The sequence below is a fragment of the Neolamprologus multifasciatus genome, chromosome 9 (assembly GCF_963576455.1).
Source record: "Neolamprologus multifasciatus chromosome 9, fNeoMul1.2, whole genome shotgun sequence".
In the NCBI taxonomy this organism is placed as follows: domain Eukaryota; kingdom Metazoa; phylum Chordata; class Actinopteri; order Cichliformes; family Cichlidae; genus Neolamprologus; species Neolamprologus multifasciatus.
In genome coordinates this window covers 462,051-484,926 of record NC_140447.1, presented here as the reverse complement: position 1 = coordinate 484,926, position 22,876 = coordinate 462,051, and the positions used below count along the sequence as shown (strand labels likewise).

Genomic DNA, 22,876 nt, shown 5'->3' with positions numbered 1-22,876 from the left:
CAAACATCGTACTGTGAATTATTGGCAAACATCTCCACTTTGCTCTTGTCTGTCCAAATTTTTAATTCAGTTTTAATTATTTAGCGCAGAAATCCCAACTGGTGCTTTATATTCTAATATAAAGACCCCGCAATAATCCTGAGAAAACCCCAACAATCAGACGATGTCCTGTTAGTGAGCAAGAAAAACTCTTTCAACAGGTAGAAGTGGGGCTTGTATAGTCTGAGCTTACCTTGAGTATGCAGCCTTTCCTGACACCATGTGCATCCCTTAGCAGGTCAAAGTTGGACCGAGCAATCTCCACATTTTTTATACACCCCACGTAAGACCGGGATGCTACTTGTCGCCTAGCAACCAGAGAGATGGCATTCACAGGTGATAACACGGTTCTGGCTATATTATAATCACCTTTGTCTTCAAAAACTCACCTGATTGGTCTGGAAGCAGGAAATCCACCAATGAAGATAGGGTCAAGATCAGAGCGGTTCAGATCAGAGGCCTTTCCAGGAGAGTCCGCTTCCAACACTTCCTTCTCCGATGACTGGTCAGCTGCCATTATGGACAAGTAACCTGACCACACAGAAAAATGTGAAATAACATTTAGCATCGTGGACACAGAAGCAGCAGCACGAGTATTACCAGGAGTAATAGTAGTACCTTTGCGTTTGTTCCTCTGCAGTGTGATTTTGTACCACACTCCAGTGTTGTACTTCCTGTTGGAGGTCAGCATCAGAGCACCAGAGCCGAGGTCAAAGGTCAAACGAATACGCCCCTCCACCAACTCCATGGACAGGAAGTCTCTCTGTCGGCGACAGAAAGTGAGGTATGTGTATGTCTCCTTAAAAATAAGAAGCCCAGCAAAGACTGTAAATGTGTGTGTCGTACAGTGTTGTTGGAGGACAAGTACAGCAACAATCCGACTGGAGACAGAGTTTTAAACTGCAAAACGATTAACGTGGAAGTAGACCGCAGAGACTTCTGGACCACTGAATAGCCAGATCCATCAAAGTGAAAGGAAGTTTCCTCTGCTTGGGGACTGTGAGTGACACAAAATACAAGAATTTGCATAAGGAATGTGCAGATTTAACAAACTGTGTGTGTAACGTGTTTGTGTTGCGTCCATGTAAGTGCTGTGTACACGTAAATATGTTAAAACTTGTGTGAGTACCTGCTGAAGCAGCCGCCACACTCTCCCTCTGTATGGTCATAGTTCCAGAGTCCAATGTTCTGCTCGTTCAGTGAAACTTCACCCAGGCAGCCCTTGAAGGTGGTCGATCGCAGCGCCGCAGGCCGCTGAAATCAAACACACCGAGTTAGCCCTTCTTCACCTGCACACAGACTTGCATACCTGATGTGTCCCAATATTACCTGTGTATGAGCTCCCAGCCCTGCGATGTAAACAAAGCTGTTTTCGTCGATGTCTAAAACTTGGAAGGTTCCTGGTGATGTTGTTGTTACTGCTGGCAGCAGAGCTGACGCAGAATCCAGCTGATGGACTGACAGTGCAACATGTGATCCAAATCTGCCGGGATCATGACATTGTGGCATACACAAACACAGCTGTAAACCTGCGTCTTCAATCGTGTGATTAATTTAAATCGTTTAGTTTAGTTTAGTGGTTTTTTTACCGTGTAGCATTGATCTTTGTCCATCTATTGTTGGTGATATCCAGTCCAGGAAACTCAAGCCGGGTGCTGCCCGAGCCCACATCCCACAGTAGAGAAACTTGTCCATTATGCATCTCAGCAGCCAAGAAGTCCATCTGAAACAACAGCTTCAGTTAGGGTGCAGAACGAAACCGTTTCTGTTCCTACTCATTAACAGCGAGTTATTGTCTTTACCGTAGTGTTGCTGCCCAGGTAAAAGAGCAGGTTATCTGGAGTGGTCGTCTTCACAATCAGATTCAGAGTGTTGAAGTTACTGGACTGAATCGATGGTCTGTAGGAACGAACACAGCCTCTGTCCGCTTGCAGTGCCACCTTAATCTGATGATGTTACACCACAACACCATCATTATCAAGAGAAATTGTGAGGTCTTTACCTTACAATGTAAAGTGCCTTGAAATAACTGTTGTTGTGGATAATCATAGTCACAGGATTATCCATCCTGGTCACAGATGTCCTAATATAGAATTCTCTGGTTTAGGCTGTTTGCTGTTCATTTCTTTCCTGTTTGAGGAGTTTTGTAGACATCTATGCTCATTTTGGGACAGTGATAGAAGCCATTGTGCGAGTGTTTACTTACCGATGCTGCCTGTCTGCGGGCCTGATAGATCAGCTCCCGGATGTCAGACAAGTTTCTGCTCAATGTTTCTCCTAACATTCTCATTGGTTTTATTCTGTCCATCAGATGCTGTGTACGATATTCCGCCTCCTCCATCTTATGCTGCATCTCATTGGCTGAGCACACAGGAAACAGGAAGAGTTAGGCTAAAGCTGTCTTATTTAATGAATCATTTCAATGTAAGCAGCTATCTCCTGGAAGTTTTCAGTCTATGTGGCTTTACAGCTGAAGGCCCCACCAAAGTTGTGTTTCTTAATGTTTACAGGCCTCCCAAATACTGCACAAACTTTTTTAATGACCTCAGTGAACTGCTGTCTGTGATCTGTGTTGATTTTGACTGTGTAATTATTGTTGGGGATTTTAACATCCATGTGGACAACCCTCAGGACAAAGGGACTAAAGACCTGAGTAACACTCAGCATGTAACAGAGGCCACACATAATAGAGGACACACTCTTGACCTACTGATCTCCAAGGGCCTGAGCATTTCAGAGGTTACTGTGTCTGATGTGGGCCTGTCTGATCATTACTGTGTTTTCTTTGAAAGTAAAATTTCAGCCCACACAAATATATCAACAGCAGTGATAACAAAACGGTGTCTAACTGAATACAGTAGTGAGATCTTTAACCAGGTCTTCCCATTAACACCTGACCTGTCCAGAGGTTCAGTCAATGAGCTCGTCAATAGCTTCAATGCTAAAATGTTAAATGTAATGGACACTATTGCTCCCATTAAGGTGAAGGTTATCTCTGGAAGGAAGAAGTCTCCATGGAGAAACTCCACACTAGTGAAAAATGAAAAAAGAGAGTGTGGGAAAGCTGAGCGCAGATGGAGAAGAACAAACCTCCAGGTTCATTATGACATCTATAAAGAGAAACTTCACAATTATAATTTACAACTGAGGAGTACAAGGTCCTACTTCTCTGACATCATCACCAAAAACAGTCATAATGCTCGGGTCTTATTTTCTACAGTTGACAGGCTAACAAACCCTCCTGTGTCAGTGGCAGCCTGAAATGACTTTGCCAAATTCTTCACAGACAAAATCCAAAAGATTAGACAAGCAATTGGTACATCAACAGCAGATTCAGGATATGTACTGTGTCCACCGAAAAACTGTTTAAACACCATGAAACAGTTTCACCCGATTAACAGCAAAGACCTGGAGGACATCTTAGGTCAACTGAACTCCTCCTCTTGCTGTTTAGATGTCCTGCCAACAGGTTTTTTCAAAGACTTTGGAGTCAGACCTGTTACAGATCGTCAACTTTTCTTTAATGTCAGGTGTGTTTCCAGAACCACTAAAAACTGCTGTAATTAAACCTGTACTGAAAAAGGACAATCTTGACAAGACACAAATGAACAACTACAGGCCGATCTCAAATCTCCCATTCCCACAGCACTGAAACTGCTCTGACCAAAGTGTTCAATGACATACAGTATGTCTGAATACAGACAGTGGAAAAATGTCAGTCTTAGTTTTACTGGATCTCAGTGCAGCATTTGATACAGTTGCCCACAAAATATTACTCAAACGACTGGAGGACTGGGCAGGTCTTTCAGGAACTGTACTAAACTGGTTCAAAACATACTTAGAAAAAAGGAAATACTTTGTATCAACAGGTAACTTCACATCTGAGCAGACGAGTATCACATGTGGAGTTCCCCAAGGTTCCATCTTGGGACCCCTTCTGTTTAACATTTACATGCGCCCATGCATTCATCTTTAGTAGGCTTGATTACCATAACAGCATCTTTACAGGTCTACCTAAAAAAAATCAGACAACTACAGCTCATTCAGAGCTCTGCTGCTCGAGTCCTCACTAAGACCAAAAAAGTGGATCACATCAGTCCAGCTCTGAGGTCTTTACACTGGCTGCCTGTCCGTCAGAGGATAGACTTTGAAGTTCTGATGCTGGTCTATAAAGCTCTGAATGGTTTAGGACCAAAATACATCAGTGACCTCCTGACCCAGTCTGAACCTTCCAGATCCTTCAGGTCATCTGGATCCGGTCTTTTATCAGTTCCCAGAGTCAGAACCAGACACGGAGAAGCTGCATTCAGCTTTTATGCTCCTTATATCTGGAACAAACTCCCAGAAAGCCTCAGATCAGCTGAAACACTCAGTTTATTTAAATCCATGTTGAAGACTCACCTGTTCTCAGCTGCATTTGAATAAAACACCAAATCCACACTTTTAAGCTTAAATTTCAAAACTTACATTTTAACTACTGATTTTATCTACTGTTCTGATTTTATCTACTGTCTTTTTAATCAATTTTAAATCATGCTTTTTATTGTTTTTGTTTTTTAATGTTTCTGTAAAGCACTTTGAATCACCTTGTTGTTGAATTGTGCTATATAAATAAACTTGCCTTGCCTAAAGATTTGGATTTTTATGAAACCAATTCATTTGCGTAAAATCTTAATGACAAACCTGCAGTGTGTGTAAGAGTCACCAGCTGACTAGTCTCCCTCAATGTATTGTTAGCGTTTTCCACCAAAGAAGAAGAATCCTTCAGCTGTGCTCTGAGTCTTTGCAGCCGCTGCATCGCCTCCTGCAACTTGGAGTGCGCTGCTGCAGCCTGAATCTGGGTCTGCTGCAATGCCTCAGAAGAACCTGATAAACACGAGTATCAGTATTGTATTAGTATCACTGTTTCAATACGTCCGTGCATTAGTACATCACGCATATCAGTCCTTTTACCATTTGAAAGGCTCTGTAACGCTTTGACGGGCTGACGGAGAAGCAAGCTGGAGTTATGAACACTGTCTCTGACAAGTCCAAGTCTGATAGTTACCATGGAAACATTCAGCTGCAGGTCTAAATAAAACAAAGAGGAAAAAGTTTCATCTAAAAGTTGTAATTCAGTCCACACATGGCTGATGTGCAATGATAGTCCAAGTCATTGTTTCATAAACAGAAACATTATCACACCGTCAGCTGCACTGCTGATTCTTCGGCTTTCTTCCAAAATAGCAGAGGAAACTTCCAGCTTTGCTCTGCCTTCTTCTGACAGTGGCTGCTCCGATTGCACACTCTGAAATACAAATACATTTAGGTGTTATACATTTGCATACCAACAGCCTTTCATTTACCTTATCGCACTGCTGTCTCAGGCCAAATACAGACTTACCATGTTTAGAGCTAAGGAGGCAGACACTAGGGCAACTGAAGCCATCTGATGGGCAGAGTCAACCCGTTCTGTGATGTCACTGTCAAACTGAGCCAGCTGGCTGCCATTCTGAGACACGTTACACACTGATGACAGAGAACTGAGAGAGAAGAGTTTTTATTTCAGTGGGAAAAAACAGCAGGAGCACACAAACAGAGGAAGAGGAACACAAAATACCTGTGCAAGGAGTGAGCATAGCTCTGCAGCAAGTGGGCATGTTTCTCTGCACGGTAAACATTCTCCAGAGCATCGTTTTTCTTCAGCCCCATTACCAAACCATTCACCTGTTTCCTCAGGAGGGGGCGCCACTGATCCAGCTCAGCAGCCAACATCTCAACCTGCTGATCAGTGTGACATAATTATTATAGCAAACGTCTGCTGGAAAGCTTTATTATTGACTAGTATAGTTTCTCTTACTCTGGTGTGGTTTGTTAACTCCTCCGTCAAACTGACAGCATTTTCAAGCAGCAGCTGGCTGTCCTCCATTTGTGAGTCCAAAGACAGACACGCCACACTTAGGTTCTGATGGCCAGACTGACAGAAAGAGAGAGAAAGAGTAGCAAAAAGACACCTTTGAATTTCAGAAGAATGCTAAGACAATGTGTTTTATGACGCAGAGAAACAGCAAAAAAAAGTCTTACTGACCTCTCAATGCTTTTGACTACAAGGCTATTTTGAACATAACAAACACAACAAACTCCACGCAGATTGGCCCTAGCCAACAGGAGATTAGTGATGCTCAAAAACTAGATAATGCATTTACTTCTTTTATTTTATGTCGAGGTTATATTATCAGGCTATTCTAAAGGTTTCCTGAAAGGCCTTCAGGTGATCCAAACTGTGCTGGGGAGAGACTACAGGGACTAGACCAGGGGTGGGCAACTCCAGGCCTCGAGGGCCGGTGTCCTTGCAGGTTTTAGATGTGTCCTTGAACCAACACAGCTGATTTAAATGGCTAAATTAGCTCCTCAACATGTCTTGAAGTTCTCCAGAGGCCTGGTAACGAACTAATCATGTGATTCAGGTGTGTTGATCCAAGGTGAGATCTAAAACCCAAAAGATACCGGCCCTCGAGGCCTGGAATTGCCCACCCCTGGACTAGACTATGATCCTCAACCATGTGGCTCCTATGCTCTGCACTTCCAGTTTGACTTCAGGAATATTTTTTTAGAGCAATCCAGTAATTTCACTTCAGCCTGTGGTCTGTATATGTGGACTTACCTGATATAGCTGCAGCAATGTGTGTGCAGTGTCCAGCAGAACGTTTGTTTCTATGTTGTGCTGCACTGCATCATTCAGCGTTGTGTTTGCATGTTGCAGTGTTTTAATGTCAGCAGTAAGTGAAGTAGAGAGACGGCCAAGCTTGTCGCTAGTGGCCACCCTGCTGGACAGGAAGTCGATCTGCACCGATTGAAAGAGAGACTCCGAAAGGCTGGAGAGAGAGAGAGCATGTTACCGCTGTCTTTGTGTGTTTGTGTATCAACTATATTGCTGTGTTGCTCAAACAGACCTGAGCTCCTGATTGGCTACAACCTCTGCAGTTGTTAGGTTTACATCTTTGATGCTGTTTAATATGGACTCTACGTCCTCCAGCAGATGCGTCTGATTGGCTGAACCCAGTCCTTCCTCTGCAGTCTGATTCAGGTGTGCTGCTTCCCTCTGAAGCACTACATCAATTACAGTTTTCACGTTTGATTAAAAACAACTCGTTTGCTGTTGGTAATGTTGTCTTTGTTGTTTCATTAATTAATGTGTCATTAATCATTCATTATTCATCATTCTGATATTCTGTTGTTATTTACCTTGAATGTTGTTTTGAAGTCTGGAGATGCCCTCCAATAGGAGCGCGCCTCGGGAAAAGCTGTTGTTTGTGGACACGTCCACTATCTGGACATCGTTAGACAGACTGTTGACCTAGCCAATCAGGAATTGGGAAAAATTTTCGGATGGGTTGGGAAAGAAGTTTTAAAAGACCAGTCAGTTATCAGATGTGGAGAGTACAAAAGTGTTCAGAGCTAGCTAGCAGCTAACTCTAGAGTTACTGCAAATGTTATCCACTGTTCCAGGACCCAGTACCTTCGCCTTGTATTTTACATTTGTTGCACTTGCCTCATTCACAGTTAAACAAAAATCAGACTGAACATTCTCACATTGTTTGCAATGTGCAATGTATTACAGTAAAAACTAAAGGGGTGAAAACACTTTGAGTGACACACAGTAGGTGGTGTAATGAACCTTTAGCAGACAGGCGGGCGTGCCTACCTGCTGCAGTAGAGAGCCGAGCTCAGAGGTCAAATAATTTAGACCTTCTTCCACTCTAGACGTGGACACTATAACAGAGTTGTTCTGTGAAGACACCACCTGGGGAGACATGTCGTCATTATTTCAGTATGTCGTACATCTCGACATGAGCAACAACTTAATCACATTTTTGTACCTGCATTTCTCTGGTCTGATTCTCCAGCAGCCACAACTGCCGGTATGATGACATGGCAATGGCACTCAGGTTGAAAAGCAGGAAGTGATTGTGCAACTCATCCAGGTCATCCAACAAGATACCAGTACATTTGTCATCACATGCTGGAAATAAAAAAGAACATGTTAGTCGCATGTCTCATGTTAGTGTGTGTCTGTGTGTGTGTGGTGTGTGTGTGTGTGTCTAATGTATTTACTCACACACGCACTCGCCTTCCTGGAAGATGCTCCTCTCTTCACACTCATTACATGACTGACCTTTGACCCCATCCTTACATTCACACTGTCCAGTCAGCACGTCACACAGCAAGTGGAGGGAGCCCCATGCACTGCAGCTACACTGTGAACACACACCGCCTGGTACTGATGGGTTACCATAGTAACCAACAGAACACCTGGAGGATGGCAGTGTGAAAACACAGCAAGCGGATTTTCTCAATAAAAGTTGCATTAATTAGATGACGACTTCAGTATATAACAAAGGGTCTAAAGACAGATGTGACGTAATGATCTCACCTCTCACAGTATCTCCCTTCATAGCCAGGCTGGCAGGCGGTGCAGCGGAAATCACCTGCTGCTCCTTCCAAAATGCAGGTGGGACTAAAGCTGCACACACAAAAATAACAACATGCCAAAGTTGATCAATACCAAAATTCTGTATTATATCCAGGCATTAATAAACATTAAATATAGCAAATATGTTTGTATTTTGGACTGTTTGTCAGTTGAAACAAGTTTTTTAAAGTTACTTTGATATAAGTCTGTGAAGGTTCTCAGTCATCCAGGTCATCGTAGTCAAAGGAGCTTGCAAAGAAAAGCGTCTGGACTTCTTTAAGTTGCTTGAAGACGTTTCACCTTCATCCGAGAAGCTTCTTCAGTTCTAAGGTCAAATGGTGGAGAGTCCCAGATTTAAACCTAGTGGGAGTGTCCCCACCATTTGACCTTAGAACTGAAGAAGCTTCTTGGATGAGAGGTGAAACGTCTTCAAGCAACTTAAAGAAGTCCAGACGCTTTTCTTTGCAAGCTCCTTAGACTACTTTGATATAAGGTTTTGATATAAGGTTTTGATATAAGGTTCGATCACAAATCTCGGAGTTAAAATTGATTCTGCACTTACCTTTGATGACCATGTAAACGGGGTGGTAAAATCAGCATTTTATCACCTCAGACGTTTATCGAAGGTTAAGCCCTTTCTTTCCAAGCGTGACTTGGAAAGTGTTATTAATGCCTTTATTACCTCACGTTTAGATTATTGTAGTTCTCTTTTAATAGGGGTTGGGCAGGGCACTTTGTCACGCTTGCAATTAGTGCAAAATGCTGCGGCACGATTTTTAACTGGCAGAAGAAAATTTGATCACATCACTCCGATTTTGGCCTCTTTACACTGGCTTCCAATTGAATTCAGGATTTGTTTTAAAGTCCTTTTATTGGTTTTTAAATCTCTAAATGGTCTGGCACCTGTTTATTTGTCTGACTTGTTGAAGCCCCACATCCCCCCTTGTTCCCTTCGGTCAGCTGAGCAGTTGCTGCTTTCGGTCCCAAAGTCACAGTTGAAACTTAGAGGAGACCGAGCGTTCTCTGTTACTGCGCCAATGCTTTGGAATAACCTTCCTCTCCATATTAGACAGGCTACATCAGTGCCAGTTTTTAAGTCTTTATTAAAAACCCATTTTTATTCCCTGGCTTTTAACTCTGTGGGTAACTGACTTTTTAAAAAAAAATTTAAATTTTTTTTTATTGCTATGTCTGGTTTTATTACTATGTGCATATTAGTATTGTACAGCACTTTGGTCTACCAGGTGTGTTTTTAAAGTGCTATATAAATAAATAAATGATAAATGATGAAGGTTTCCACTTTTTGCTGTTTAGGAGCTGGGCCTAAAAGACACATGCTTAACTTAGCTCATGTATCTTAATAGCCTGTTATATAATAAGCATCATAGGCCTAATTAAATTTATTTTATATAATAGCCATGCTAACATATCTAATTCCAGCATTAATTTTAAAACTGAGACATTTTAAAACAATTTTACACAATTTAAGAATCATTAAGAAATGAGGCGCAAGATGCTCGATGAAGGTGTGCACCTGTTGTTCAGCAGGGGGCATGCACATGGTGAGCAGTCGCCGATGGATCCTTTGACACTTCCATAATAACCTGAGGCACATTTCTCACAGCTCTGTCCGCTGGTGTGATGCTTACAGTCCTGTGTGAAAAAACACAGACTCTACTAAATTCTGCAGTCTCTTGATATTCTGCGCTGACTATGGTTCTGTCTTTAGTTTGCAATCTCCTCTAAAATGCACGTATGAATCAGTGTTAGCGCGTTACCTGACACTGTCCCGTCTCAGCGTCGCACTTTTCGCTGTGGTTGTTGCAGCGACACCGAACACAGGGGCGAACAAACATCGACTTCTTGCTCTGCGGTGACAACTCAGACTGAGGTTGACGGAAATATCCTACGTCACAATCCTGCAGAAGGATACATGAGAGAGGCAGAGGTGTTTCAGGAAATGTCTTTGGTGATGGTAGACGCAGTTAAGTGAACTGGGCCTCACTCTGCTTAGTGTAGGAGAGAGGTGCACATTTCCTGCCAGCCAAATTCAGCTGTGGGCATTTTTTCTCCCTTGCAGAACTGCATGCAGGGGTTTCTCTCTGCCTTCAGCACATTCTGTCTGTTCATGTCTCTCCAACCTCTTCTACTTCTACTCACTTGCCTGTCCCATTCTATGTGAGTCCTTCCTTGGACTGGAAAGATCTTTACAGTACAAACAGTCTTTATTTTATATCTGTTTTATTTTTAACTTCTGCTTTATCTACCTCACCATCCATACTTATGACATGATCTAATTTTAATTAACAGAAATGTCTACAGCCTATGCAAGGACACTGGAACTCCTGGAGAAACCTGGACCAGCAGAAATCCACACAGGAAGCTCCCAAATATGTTTGACCCCAGAACCTTCCTGCTGTAATACAACCGTCCAAACCATTAACAATACAAATACAAATTCAAATGTAAAAATACAAACAGTTCCAGAAAATATACTGTGTAAAATATATATATTTTTAATGTGCAATGATTTGCAAATCGCATACACCCAAACACAGAACATAGAAAGCATATCAAATGATTAAACTGGGAAAATATTTCAAAAAACTTTAAATATGCCTGTTTACCATCTGGGAGAATGCCAGTTCTGGACTTTTAGGAGGGCTGCTGTCCCATTCTTGTCTCATAGAAAATACTACTTCAACAGTCTTGGGCCTTTGTTGCCAGATTTTTGTTTTCAGTTGTTGAAAAGTCTGGACTGCAGGCAGGCCTGTTCAGCACCCAGACTTGTCTACTGTGAAGCATTGCTGTTACAATACAGGCGGTATGCAGTTTAGCATTGGCTTGCTTAAATATAAACAAGGCTTTTCATGTAAACAATGTAATCTGTATATGACGTATATGTTGCTGTAAAACCTTACTACACCTTTTAGCATTGATGTTGCCTGTCCTGTGTAAGCTACTATAGGCACTATTAGAACAGTTTCCACTTTGTCTCACTGCATTTTGAATTTGGCCCAGAGATGATGGCAGATATCCTTTTATAATGAGTATGTAGGGCCTTTTCTTTGTGTGACACAGCTCAAACATGAATTTCAGGATTGCGGAGCGAGCACATACAGTGTTTTCTATGACATGCTTATTTGTAATGCTGTGGCACCTGAAGGCCCAATGAGTTTTCAGTCTTATCCTTACACACGCGTGATTCTTGGAGTCCTTTGATGATATTATATAGTGTAAATGACGAGATTTCAAATGACGGTCATTATTTTGAAATTACTCAACAATTAGTAGAGCTGGATGTATTGGTCTTGGTCTCGAGACCACTTTTACGTGGTCTTGGTCTCGCTGTCTCGGTCTTGCTGTCTCAGATCGACATAGTGGTCGGGAGATTTGAAGTCAACAGTATCCATGACACACAACGTAACGTTCGATAATGTGTCATGCGCAAGAGCATCAGCTCTAAGAGCCGTGCTTACAGAGTGCTTTGTAGTGAATCAGAAGAGTCGACTCCCACTGAGCGAGAGCCGGCTCCTCACTTAGTTTCCTTTCGCTGCTCAGCTCTCACACAGTGGTTCAGCTGTGCTCCAATTCTCCATATTGTGGCCAAACACATGCGAGGATATAGGATAATATCATTATGTGAAAAACAGAGAGGGTGAGAAACGCGACAGTCAAGTGGAGCGTGCGTCTGTCCTCTCAGTAAGTGAGTGAGACAGTAGACAGCGGTGAGGAGGACTGACACCCGTAAACGAAGCAGCATCTGGCTGCAGTTTAAAGACTTTTTTGTCTCGGTCTTGGTCTTGGTCTTAACTCGGTCTGTCTTGGTCTTGGTCTTGTCTTGGTCTCGATACCCTCTGGTCTTGGTCTTGTCTGGGTCTTGGTTTAGGCGGTCTTGACTACAAGTCTAACAATTAGTAGATGCAATTTTTTGCTCAACCTCTGCCCATTTGAACTTGTAGGAAAATGCCTCTCTAAGACAATCTTTTTATACCCAGTCATGGTGCTGAGTTGCTGCCACTAAACCTGTTTCATTTCAGTGTTATTTACTTTTCCAACCTCATTTTACCTCAATTCTGGAAAGACTGTTTTGAGGCATATTGCTGTTCAAAATAAGCTAAGATTTTTCATGAAATAAAGTGTTTTGTTTTAGACATTAGATATGTTTCTACTGTTTATTTATATTTCACACAACAACCAAACTTTTTTGGAACTGGCTGTCACGGTTCTGGGTCATGTCTCTAATTCCTTGATGACTCTCTCAGTGTATTTAAGCCCAGTGTGTCTTTGTGTCAGTGTCGCGTTGTTAGCGTCTTCTCACCCTCACGTTAACTGTGTGTTCCGTCTGCTAGCCTGCCTGTCTGCTTAGTTTGTTTCTGTATTCCCAGTTTAGTTAAGTTTATGTTCCCTTTTCTGCCCAGCAATAAAGCTGAGTGTTTTGAGTTTACATCTGCCCCCGAGTCCTGCATTTTGGGTCCTTTCTCCCTGCCTGCCTGCACACAGCCATGACACTGGGGGAAGTTACTCTTTCCACAAACTGGATAGAAAAGGGTTTCAGCTTTTAGTTAAACTTGACTAGCTAGTTTAATTCACTTGATCAAGTCCAGGTGCAGACCTAGTTAGCCTCGGTAGCCACAACCACAGAAAGGAAGAAAGGATGCTTTAGATGGTGCCCCACCAGGTATACAGTTGTACCACCACATGGTGATTACCTGACATGAGAGTCCAGTGTACCCAGGTGGGCAGACACACGACTCGATCAGTCTGGCTACATTTCCGACTTCTGACTTCTCCACCTCCACTGCCATTTCCATGGTAATGTTAGAGATCCTTAAAAAAACAGCACAAGCACAAGAAAACTGGTGATCTCACAGCTACCATGACTTGTGGTCACAGACATGTAAAAAATAAATTTCCTGTGGAAGAAGCCCCCAGTTTAGATTCTTCTTGGTCTTCTTTCTGCTGCTTTTAGAAGTCAAAGTTTATTTCTACAGCACATTTAAAAGACTAGCGTACATCAAAGTGCTTCACAATAAAACTGCAATGCAGGCGAAACAAGGAACAAATGATACAAATATAATTAAGACTACATTCAGCGATTTGAACGATTGAATTGATTCTGATGTATCGACCGGGAGATTATTCCAGTCACTACAGCAGATCATCTGCCTCCATCTCACCTGCATCGTTCCTCTGTCACACCAACCCTATTCTTGGTCTCCTCCACATCCATCCTCTGAGATCTTCCTCTTTTTCTTCTGCCTGGCAGCTTCAACATCCTTTGATGAATATGTCATATGTCCAAGCCATCTTACTTTGTCTCTCATCCTGAGCTGTCTGTCAGATATAGTCCTGTCCTCTCTGGCCGCTTATAATGAAAATCTTTAACTCTGCCACCTCCAGCTTTGGCTGTCGTTTTGTCAGCACCACCGTCTCCAAATCCTATATCATAGCAGGTCTCGCTACCCTTTCACACTTGCTGCTGTCCCTCTGTCACAGATCACCCCTGACACTTGCACTCTTTTCTTCACCTCTTCAGCTCCTCTCTGTATGTTGCTTTGGGTGGGTGACTCCAGGTATTTAAACATAACCACCTTCACCATCTCTAATCCTTGCATCGTCACCTTTACCTCTGCATCCCTATCATTCACATGTAAGTATTCTGTCTCGTTTCTACTTTAATTCCTTTCCTCTCCAGCGCATACCTCCACCTGCTCCCTGATTTAACTACAGATCAAAATGTTATCCCACCACTGGGAAAGACACAGTATCTTAGTTTAGGGGCTTGATCAGCCCGAATTATAAACTGGATGAGTACTACTTCTCCATTCCCACCTTTTACTCTCCATGTGCTTATACACGACTACTGCATTTTATTTCGCCCACAGTTTATTTTTAACCATAATCAGTTATTTTAATACAATGTGTAGTACAATGTTTACAAATACCTGCTCTGCTGCAGTCTGGTACCATAAGACGCTTTGATGATGATGTACTCAATATTACTGAGGACGGACATGAAGTCAGCGTGACTCACCGACCTCTGTGATACAGAGTTAAAATACTTCCACTTGTGCTGTAACACACACACACACACACACACACACACACACACACACACACAGTGAGCAGGTTTTCTTTCTAAACATCTGTCCTTATTTTAGCATGATGCTGTACAGCTGTACCTCTGTCAGCCTGATGTCATGCTGAGTCGTGACACCATTGCTTGGAGCGACCATGTCAGTGTATATGGCAAGCTTCCTCAGAGTCCCACCCCTCATTAGCACCTGAGGCTCCTGATTAGAAAGTCCTGAGCCATCCTCAGCGTAAAAGGTGACCGTGTAAGAAAGCAGTCCGCCATATGATAGTAGCTGGGAAGTGAAAACAACGTAAATGCACCACTAAGCACACACAGCAGTTTACGCTACTACTATAATGACGTGAAAATTGTAAAGTCTAAACCAACACATTTAAAGGTTGCAAGACTAAATCATTCTGTGAATATTTAAACAGTGTGGGCAACAGCAGCTGTCAGTTAGCAGTTTGGGCTGAAGGTACAGTGGAAGCAACGAGACGGTATCAGGCATCAATTTGGATAATAGTACCTGGTTTCCTTCAAACTGAGCGGGGAGCCTCCAGTAGAGCGGGCCTGTCAGCCCGCTGGTGTTGAGCTGACGGGTGTCGAGCAGCATTTCACTGCCCTGACGGTACACTCCAGATACAGTACCCTGCAGGTTTGACTGACTGACCAATGACAGGGATGGAAGAGTGGAGGAGTAAGCCAGGTTCACCTGTGAGAAGGGACAGCATGAGGGAGAACTCTTTGGAGCCTTAACTGTGTATGTCATGATGCGTAAACTACAATGATTATGCGAAAGATGTACTCACTGGTACTCTGGTCAGTCCTCCCTGTTCCTCGCAGTCTTGGCTCAGTCCTGAACAGAAACACTGCAAACAACCATCTAGATTTTCAGCTGACAGACCGAACCAACCGGAAACACACTCTTCACATCGCCGGCCTGAGACCCCAGGCTGAAAAAATAGACACACACATAGAGGACAAACTCATATTATACCAAACAGAAACATGTGAGCAACATCAAAAGAATTTGAGATTAACAGCAAAGTTTATTAACTTTCCCAGAGCAATCAAACAGTTCAAGCTGTGCGGGAAGCAGTGCAGCACTTGATGCTACTGATGAAGGAAAATCTGTCCAAATGTTCAGTTTTTGACTGTTTTGCATGTATATGATTTTGGAATATGGAACTTCATGAGGGTCTTTTTATTATCTTAAGCGGGACCATCACTGATTTGATGAGATCGCTAAACCAGAACTTATATATATATATAAAAAAAAAACTCACACATTACCTTGCACACACAATTTCCAGTGTTTTGGCAGGAACACACCCCCAAGGTAGCGTTGCAAAAGGTCTCCTCTGTGCCTGCCATGTCACAGCCACAGGCTGAGCATGCTGGGTACCCATAGTAACCAGGTGCACACTGGTCACATGACTTGCCAAAGAACCCCTCTTTGCACAGACATTGTCCATTGGTCAGGTCACAATGAGGGGAGGAGCTTCCTGCTTCACTGCAGCTGCAAGGCTAAACAGACACTACAGAGTTAACCTATCTCACAAGCGTAAGTTGCTTTCGTGTGTGTGTGTGTGTGTGTGTGTGTGTGTGTGTGTGTGTTACCTTGCAGCCTGTGGTGGGGTTATGGCCCCAGTAATTTTTTACACACTTATTGCAGGTCTCTCCCTCTGTGTGGGCGGGGCAGATGCACTCTCCATTCTCAGGGTTACAGTTCCCACCAGTGTGATCACAGGAGCATGCTGGGAGGAGAAAATAAGTCAATTAGAGACAGAAATGTCAACAAATCAGCATGAAGACTTGTAGCTTACAGTTTATTACCTATGCAGCCTTTGTCATGGAAACCATAGTAACCCCTACTGCAGCGGTCACATTTGTGTCCAGTCACACCCTCTACACACTGGCACTGCGCCTCCTCATCACATGATTCAAACAGAGATCCTGATTCGTTGCAGCCACATGGCATACAGCCACGGCCACTTTGCAGCCCGTAGAATCCTGACTGAAAAACAAGTTTTACACAAAGTATAAATGAAAATAACAAAAACAGTGTATGCCACACATACATGTGTGTCTCTCACCTTGCAGTGGTTACAGGTGCGTCCCGTCACATTCTCTCTGCAGATACACTGGCCTGTTGTGACATTACATTGACTGGAAAGGGCCCCGTTGACATCACAGTCACATTCTGAAAGAAAGCCCCACGTGCTGTCAAAAATTACGTGAAACTTCCTACTCGTTAACAGCCCAGGTCAAGTGACACCACCTCTACAACAGTTTCTTAAAGTTGTTTGCTGTTTACTGACAAACAGTACAGCTTCTAAGAGCTTTTGTGCTTTTGATTGTTTTCACCTCTCTCTGCTTTCTCTTGCATCTTCTTTCCCCTCACTCTCAACTATTTGCAGCAGCCCTGTGTATGGTTCTCCTTATAGGGGAGTTCTTCCTCTTTACCACAAAGGTAACGGTGCTGCAATGTACAGTTCCTTGAGAAACGCTAATTAAATAAAACTGAATTTGGCTACATTTTTGTATCCGGAAATTCAAGTTTGATTTACAACAGTTGTGCAGACGAGAATGACTGTGAATCTAAACTCTTTTCAAAGTCTGGAAAACAAGGAAAAATGTACTGCTATAAATTATCAACAGAGTGCAGTTTGATTATTTCACCACTAGATAGTAGTATATGCAATCACAAGTACTGATACACACTCACACGTAGTCACAGACAGTCATGTGACAGCAGAACAAAGAGTCCATAGGTCGAATCTAATCTGGATTTGAAAAGATCAACATTTCAAACAAAGGCAGTGAGTGTTTCTCTGTGTAAGCAGTTCTGAGTGCGCCTGGGTGTGCGTTTCTGGGAGTTTTTTCCACACTGACTTCCCTTTCCAGACTGAGAGCCTTTTTTTCACTATGACCCATTGTGCTTATTTAAACTATTCATGTATATTGTGGTTAACATATTTAGTGTTTTGCTGTGATGGTTGAAAGGTCTTGCTTCTTCCTTGCCTGCTAGTCTGCTAGGGTCTGAGGGACACACATTTCATTACTGTATGGTGAGTGCGAGCGTCCATGCAGAGGTCTGTGTGACAGCCAGTTTTTCTTGACTGTGGACTAATCCATGGAGACTTTAAATTACAATGCACAACTGTGCGTTGGCCTGTATAACAGGAATGACTCAACAGACTGTGTCCATGTCCATGACAGAGTATAATCAAGGCTTAAGAGCCCTCTTTCAGCAGAATGAAACCTCAGGCAGAGCCAGGCTCAGGGAGGGGGAGTGATCTATCGTGACTGTTTGGGGGCTGAGAAGAAAAACAAAATGCTGCTTTTATTGCAGGGATATTGTAAAATGTGGTACTACAAAGTCTTTAAGAAACAATGTGGCCTGATTATCAGGACTGCATATGTGAGAAAATGATTTTAAATTCAATTCTGGATTTAACAAGAAGCCGGTAACTAGAAGGTGATTTGGGAGAAATATCTCTTTTCTAGTTTCTTTTAACACTCAATGTGATGTGGTGGATCAACTGAAGATGAACGAAAGCATAAGAGAACATTATATTTATTTACACACATCCATATCCTGGTCAATAGGGATGCAACGATACCAATTTTTTCAAACCGATACGATACCAATACTTGGATCTGAGTACTTGCCAATACTGAGTACAAAAACCGATACTTCTACCACACACACACACACACTGCCCGTGGATTTTCTCTTGATATTTTTCATCGCTTTTCCAAAACCTGAGTTAAAGTTGGCTGTTCCACACTGCTGACATTTTGCTTAGCCTAGCTACAGCAGCCTCCAGTTTCTCTTTTTTATCTGGAGCTGCCAGTCTGACTCGTCTAACCCTGTGCCTGTTTAGCGCGGGATGTCCCCCTAGTGGCCAATCTAAAAAACTACAACAGAAATGACAAGCCACCCTCTGACTAATGAAATAAGTTAGTATCGGTTCATGGTATCGGTTAACGTTTACGAGTATGAGTACACACACATTTTACAGTATCGGCCCGATACCCAATACCAGTATCGGTATCGGTGCATCCCTACTGGTCAATACTGATTCCAAAATTTCCCAAGTGTGACTGGAGGCCACAGTAATGCTGTCTCTTATAAGTATACAATTAGACAGGGTGATTAATTTTTTTCATGAATTTAGAAGTGGAAAATTCGATCTCATCCAGACTTTTATGTGTTTAAGACATAGCTGCGTGGATATTATTCACACAGACTATGTGAATGGTCACAGTGGAAGTCATCGATCACTAACCTTTCAGTGTGAGAAAAACTCACATTAACAAATTGTAATCAATCATGTATCTAAAATGGTAAAATTGCCCATTTAGTCATTAAGTGTGTATCATTACTGATGTCAAAGCAGATATGTGTAACGTACCCCGACAGTCTTTGGTGTGCACAGCATCTCCATAGTACCCAGACCGACACAACTCGCAGTGTCTCCCTGCTGTGTTTCCGAGGCAACGCAAGCATTCCCCGGTGACGGTATCGCAGTGTCCTGCCTCACTGATGTCCACATTACCGTTACACTCACAGCGAACGCAGGTCCCACCCACTACCTGTGGGTTCCCATAGAAACCACTAGCACACCTGAAGACACAAACCCATGTGTTATACTGGGTTATCAATTTATCATTGGGTTGATCAGCTTCTCAATCATGCTTACTTCTCACAGTTGGTTCCAGTGTACCCATCCTGACACTGGTCACACAGTACCTGTCCAGATGCATCCAACACACAAGTGGGACTGAACCTAGGGCACAGAGGTGTTCTTACATACTGTCTGTACTAATCAACTTTAATTAGTTTGAATGAGGTCCAATGACAAAGACAAACCTGTTGGATGGCTCCGTTAGAGGGCATGGACACAACTGACAGTCCTCTGTTGTTCCCTCTGTGGCATCACCATAGAAACCCAGAAGACACTGATCACAATGAGGGCCAGTGGTGTTGTGGGTACAACCCTGAGAAAAGTTAGACGGACGAATCAGTAAAAGGTCAGATGACCACACAATGGTCAGGGAATGAACCATGTGTCAGAACAGCAGGTGAGAAAACTGTTTCTGATTGTTCTGATTGTGACGTGACTCACCACACAAACTCCATTGATGTCACACTCAGTGGCATGATCATTGCATTCACACTGCATACAGTTTCCTCCAAACAAGATTCCACCCACTCTGTAGAAACCTGGTAGGCACGACTAAAACACAAAAACGCACAAACAATTAGGTATTGAACTGATATTATTAAGGATGCACTCCAATTTCACTTTGTCACATACACAGTACAACATGTAATGAAATGCTTGTGTCCCAGCTGCGCATAGGCTGCAGACGTAGCCGCGCCATTCCAGGGCTTGGTTTTAGCATGGGGGGGTCTAGCCACGACCCTTATTGGATGCCGGTGGGAACTCCCACTCCAAAGGTGTGAAGTCTTACCACTACACTCCCCAGCTGCTGCACTTCAAACTTATTCTGGGCTTAACTGATGAGCAAACAATAAAAACATAGCCCTCACCTGTCCTTGAATTGAGAATTTCATTTAAAGGAAGGGGCTGAGTCTAAAATAGCTCAAACTCCTCTGTGGTAAGATACTATTTTTTTTTTTTTTTAATTCTGTCCCTTGAATGTTGAAAGTCTGCATTTCAATAGCATCCAAAATTATGAAAAATAGTTTCAGTCTTAAATAAATTACCTCACAGGAAGTGCCACTGTAACCCCACGGGCATTCACATCGCTCCACAGCAAGTGCTCGAACCTCAGAATGCGAGCTAGCGTCACCGATGTCCAGAGAGACGGAGCTGAGGCTGTGATAGACAGAGACAGTCAATATTCCATCTTCAGCAGAATGCAGCAGCGTTCATACTGATGTTGGGCTCCTCCTGCAGAACTGATGACTCGATAGGACTCAAGCTTCAGGTTAAGTGAATCTCAGCCTTGCTGAGTCTTTTTAATAATAATAATAATAATAATGGATTGGATTTATATAGCGCTTTTCAAGGCACCCAAAGCGCTTTACAATTCCACTATTCATTCACTCTCGCACTCACACACTGGTGGAGGCAGCTACAGTTGTAGCCACAGCTGTCCTGGGGCAGACTGACAGAAGCGAGGCTGCCATATCGCGCCATCGCCGGTAAAGTGTCTTGCCCAAGGACACAACGACCAGGACAGAGAGCCCGGGGATTGAACCGGTGACCTTCCGGTTACAGATACGCTTCCCAACCCCCTGAGCCACAGTCGCTCCAACTCAGCCTTAGATAAGTGATTTGACCATGTTATCATTTACTTTTCCTCACCGTATCGTTCCGGTGGCGGAGGTATTCAGGTAAACTCTGACAACCAGTGACGTCACATCAGCAAGAACCAATAGCAGGTCATCTCGGGTAACATGCCTGCCTGTTTGGTCATACGCAAATTGCTGCCAGACCATTGGCACGTTAACCAATTGCTCAGCCAGTGTAGAGAGGGATAGTGGGAGAAGACGTGACAGACGAAGAGCCAAACCATTACCCTGAGAATGAGAGAGTTTCTTCAGTCTGGATGTTGAAGCCCTTCAAGAGACCACTGCTACATTTTCAATATAAAACATGCACTGTGAAAATGTAGATGGTGTCTGATAACAACATAACATACCAATCTAGAGAAATCAAAATAGTGATCTAATCACATGTTTGTTCTCACCTTGATAATGATGTCACAGTGGGCGGACAGGGTGGGGTTTTCAAAGTCAAGTGGAGCATCATAAATCACAAAGTAGTTCAGGAAACCTCCATAAGACAACAGCTACGGACAGAGAGAAGTCAGAAACAGTAGATGGAGAGACTGGATGTGTTTGGCATAATGAGCAAATATGGAAATGGTAGCTTACCTTGTTGCCAAGGAAACTTTGGGGTGCTTCCCACCACAGCATTTGTTGGTGGGTGGCACCAGAGGAGATGTTGCTATGAATGGGTATCTCATTGCTGTGAAGTACAGGGGTGGTGGTGATTGTTTCAGAGGGGAAGAGCAAAGCTTCTGCAGTAACCACCTGAAAAAAACAACCCCGACATAATTAGAGGTTCTTCATGATGTAGGCACGCAATATGGTGCTGTTACCTGAATCAGGTATTTTTTACCTGCCCTATGGACAAGCCAGAGCTCTCGCAGACGTCAGACACACCAAAGCAGAAGCAGCTGGTACATCCGAGAGGATTGCTCTCCTGGAGATTAAAAAAACCTGGCTTGCACAGATCACAGTGAGCTCCCATCACATGCTCCTGAGGATGAGAGAACAGGTGAGGTTAGGGACCAGGTGAAACAGCAGAAAGCAGGTCAGATATTGAAGAGCAGGTGGTGTTTACCTTGCAGATGCAGGGGCTGCATGGGTCAGTGTTGATGCTGCCTGACAGGCTACACTCACAGCGAACACACTGAGGAAAATCTCTGTATCCAAACGCACAACGGTCACACTGTTGACCTGCAAACCCCTCCTTACACATGCACTGACCTGCAAGCAAACCTAAACACACACACACACACACATCCAAGAAATATAGTTATAATACAAAAAACTGCTGCAGAACAACAATACTACTGCTACTACTAATAATAAAAATATACTAACCTGGCTGTGTGTTGTCTCTGGCGCAGACTGAAGACTTTGAGCCTCTCAGATCACATTTACATTCAACACATGGAAAGTCAGAATATGGAGAAACCTACACACACACACACACACACACACACACAGATCATGCAGAGAGACAGATATAGTTTTACTTGTGTCAATACTTTAGCAACTCTGTGGTATTAATTTCTGCATTATGTCAACAACCTTGGCCAGTTTGTAATATTGTGTCAGTACCTCAGCAGGTCTGTAGTATCCATCTTTGCAGGTCTCACAGTTGATGCCAGCTGTGTTTTGCTGACAGTTAAAACAAACTCCACCTCCCTGACGAACGCCGTGAGTGTTTAAACTCAAAGAGAGTTCAGAGATGGTTTGATTGTAGTAACAGTCGTCTGCTTTATTGTGACAGTTACATTCTGAGAGACAGACAGAGACAGGTTAACAAATAGCACACAGAAGTTGACGGAAATGGTACTCAGTGTGTTTAAGGGTGTTTCTTACTTTCACACGTGTTTCCATCGGAGATGGTCCCTGGTTGCCATGGCTGCTGATGGTAACCTGGGCAACATTCGTTACAGCTTTCTCCACAAGTATTGTGCTCACATACACAATGAAACTTCTGTACTCACACACACACACACACACACACACA

General features: G+C 43.1%; 1 protein-coding gene across 2 annotated transcripts in view; it reads right to left on the bottom strand.

Moving 5' to 3' along the window:
- lama1 (laminin, alpha 1) overlaps positions 1–22,876 on the bottom strand; it is a 37,235-nt gene that overhangs the window by 8,825 nt on the left and 5,534 nt on the right. The window contains exons 8-53 of one of the 2 annotated variants that reach the window (XM_085172276.1): positions 22,726–22,843; positions 22,462–22,640; positions 22,222–22,315; positions 21,959–22,116; positions 21,734–21,874; positions 21,487–21,645; positions 21,300–21,401; positions 20,915–21,129; positions 20,311–20,422; positions 19,706–19,816; positions 19,450–19,577; positions 19,280–19,366; positions 18,992–19,203; positions 16,667–16,773; positions 16,407–16,587; positions 16,191–16,327; positions 15,864–16,097; positions 15,380–15,523; positions 15,097–15,282; positions 14,677–14,862; positions 14,440–14,567; positions 13,204–13,321; positions 10,270–10,410; positions 10,026–10,144; positions 8,453–8,542; positions 8,138–8,331; positions 7,899–8,041; positions 7,724–7,822; positions 7,264–7,375; positions 6,972–7,128; positions 6,683–6,893; positions 5,879–5,995; positions 5,639–5,799; positions 5,423–5,561; positions 5,224–5,326; positions 4,993–5,109; positions 4,723–4,905; positions 2,246–2,400; positions 1,842–1,985; positions 1,629–1,762; positions 1,369–1,522; positions 1,169–1,293; positions 886–1,036; positions 658–802; positions 429–570; positions 233–347 (exon numbers count right to left, since the gene is read on the bottom strand). In XM_085172276.1, the coding sequence (XP_085028402.1) occupies positions 233–347; positions 429–570; positions 658–802; positions 886–1,036; positions 1,169–1,293; positions 1,369–1,522; positions 1,629–1,762; positions 1,842–1,985; positions 2,246–2,400; positions 4,723–4,905; positions 4,993–5,109; positions 5,224–5,326; positions 5,423–5,561; positions 5,639–5,799; positions 5,879–5,995; positions 6,683–6,893; positions 6,972–7,128; positions 7,264–7,375; positions 7,724–7,822; positions 7,899–8,041; positions 8,138–8,331; positions 8,453–8,542; positions 10,026–10,144; positions 10,270–10,410; positions 13,204–13,321; positions 14,440–14,567; positions 14,677–14,862; positions 15,097–15,282; positions 15,380–15,523; positions 15,864–16,097; positions 16,191–16,327; positions 16,407–16,587; positions 16,667–16,773; positions 18,992–19,203; positions 19,280–19,366; positions 19,450–19,577; positions 19,706–19,816; positions 20,311–20,422; positions 20,915–21,129; positions 21,300–21,401; positions 21,487–21,645; positions 21,734–21,874; positions 21,959–22,116; positions 22,222–22,315; positions 22,462–22,640; positions 22,726–22,843 (6,588 nt within the window). Of the gene's footprint in view, positions 1–232; positions 348–428; positions 571–657; positions 803–885; positions 1,037–1,168; positions 1,294–1,368; positions 1,523–1,628; positions 1,763–1,841; positions 1,986–2,245; positions 2,401–4,722; positions 4,906–4,992; positions 5,110–5,223; positions 5,327–5,422; positions 5,562–5,638; positions 5,803–5,878; positions 5,996–6,682; positions 6,894–6,971; positions 7,129–7,263; positions 7,376–7,723; positions 7,823–7,898; positions 8,042–8,137; positions 8,332–8,452; positions 8,543–10,025; positions 10,145–10,269; positions 10,411–13,203; positions 13,322–14,439; positions 14,568–14,676; positions 14,863–15,096; positions 15,283–15,379; positions 15,524–15,863; positions 16,098–16,190; positions 16,328–16,406; positions 16,588–16,666; positions 16,774–18,991; positions 19,204–19,279; positions 19,367–19,449; positions 19,578–19,705; positions 19,817–20,310; positions 20,423–20,914; positions 21,130–21,299; positions 21,402–21,486; positions 21,646–21,733; positions 21,875–21,958; positions 22,117–22,221; positions 22,316–22,461; positions 22,641–22,725; positions 22,844–22,876 lie in introns of both variants that reach the window. The other variant, XM_085172275.1, reaches the window with a different exon arrangement.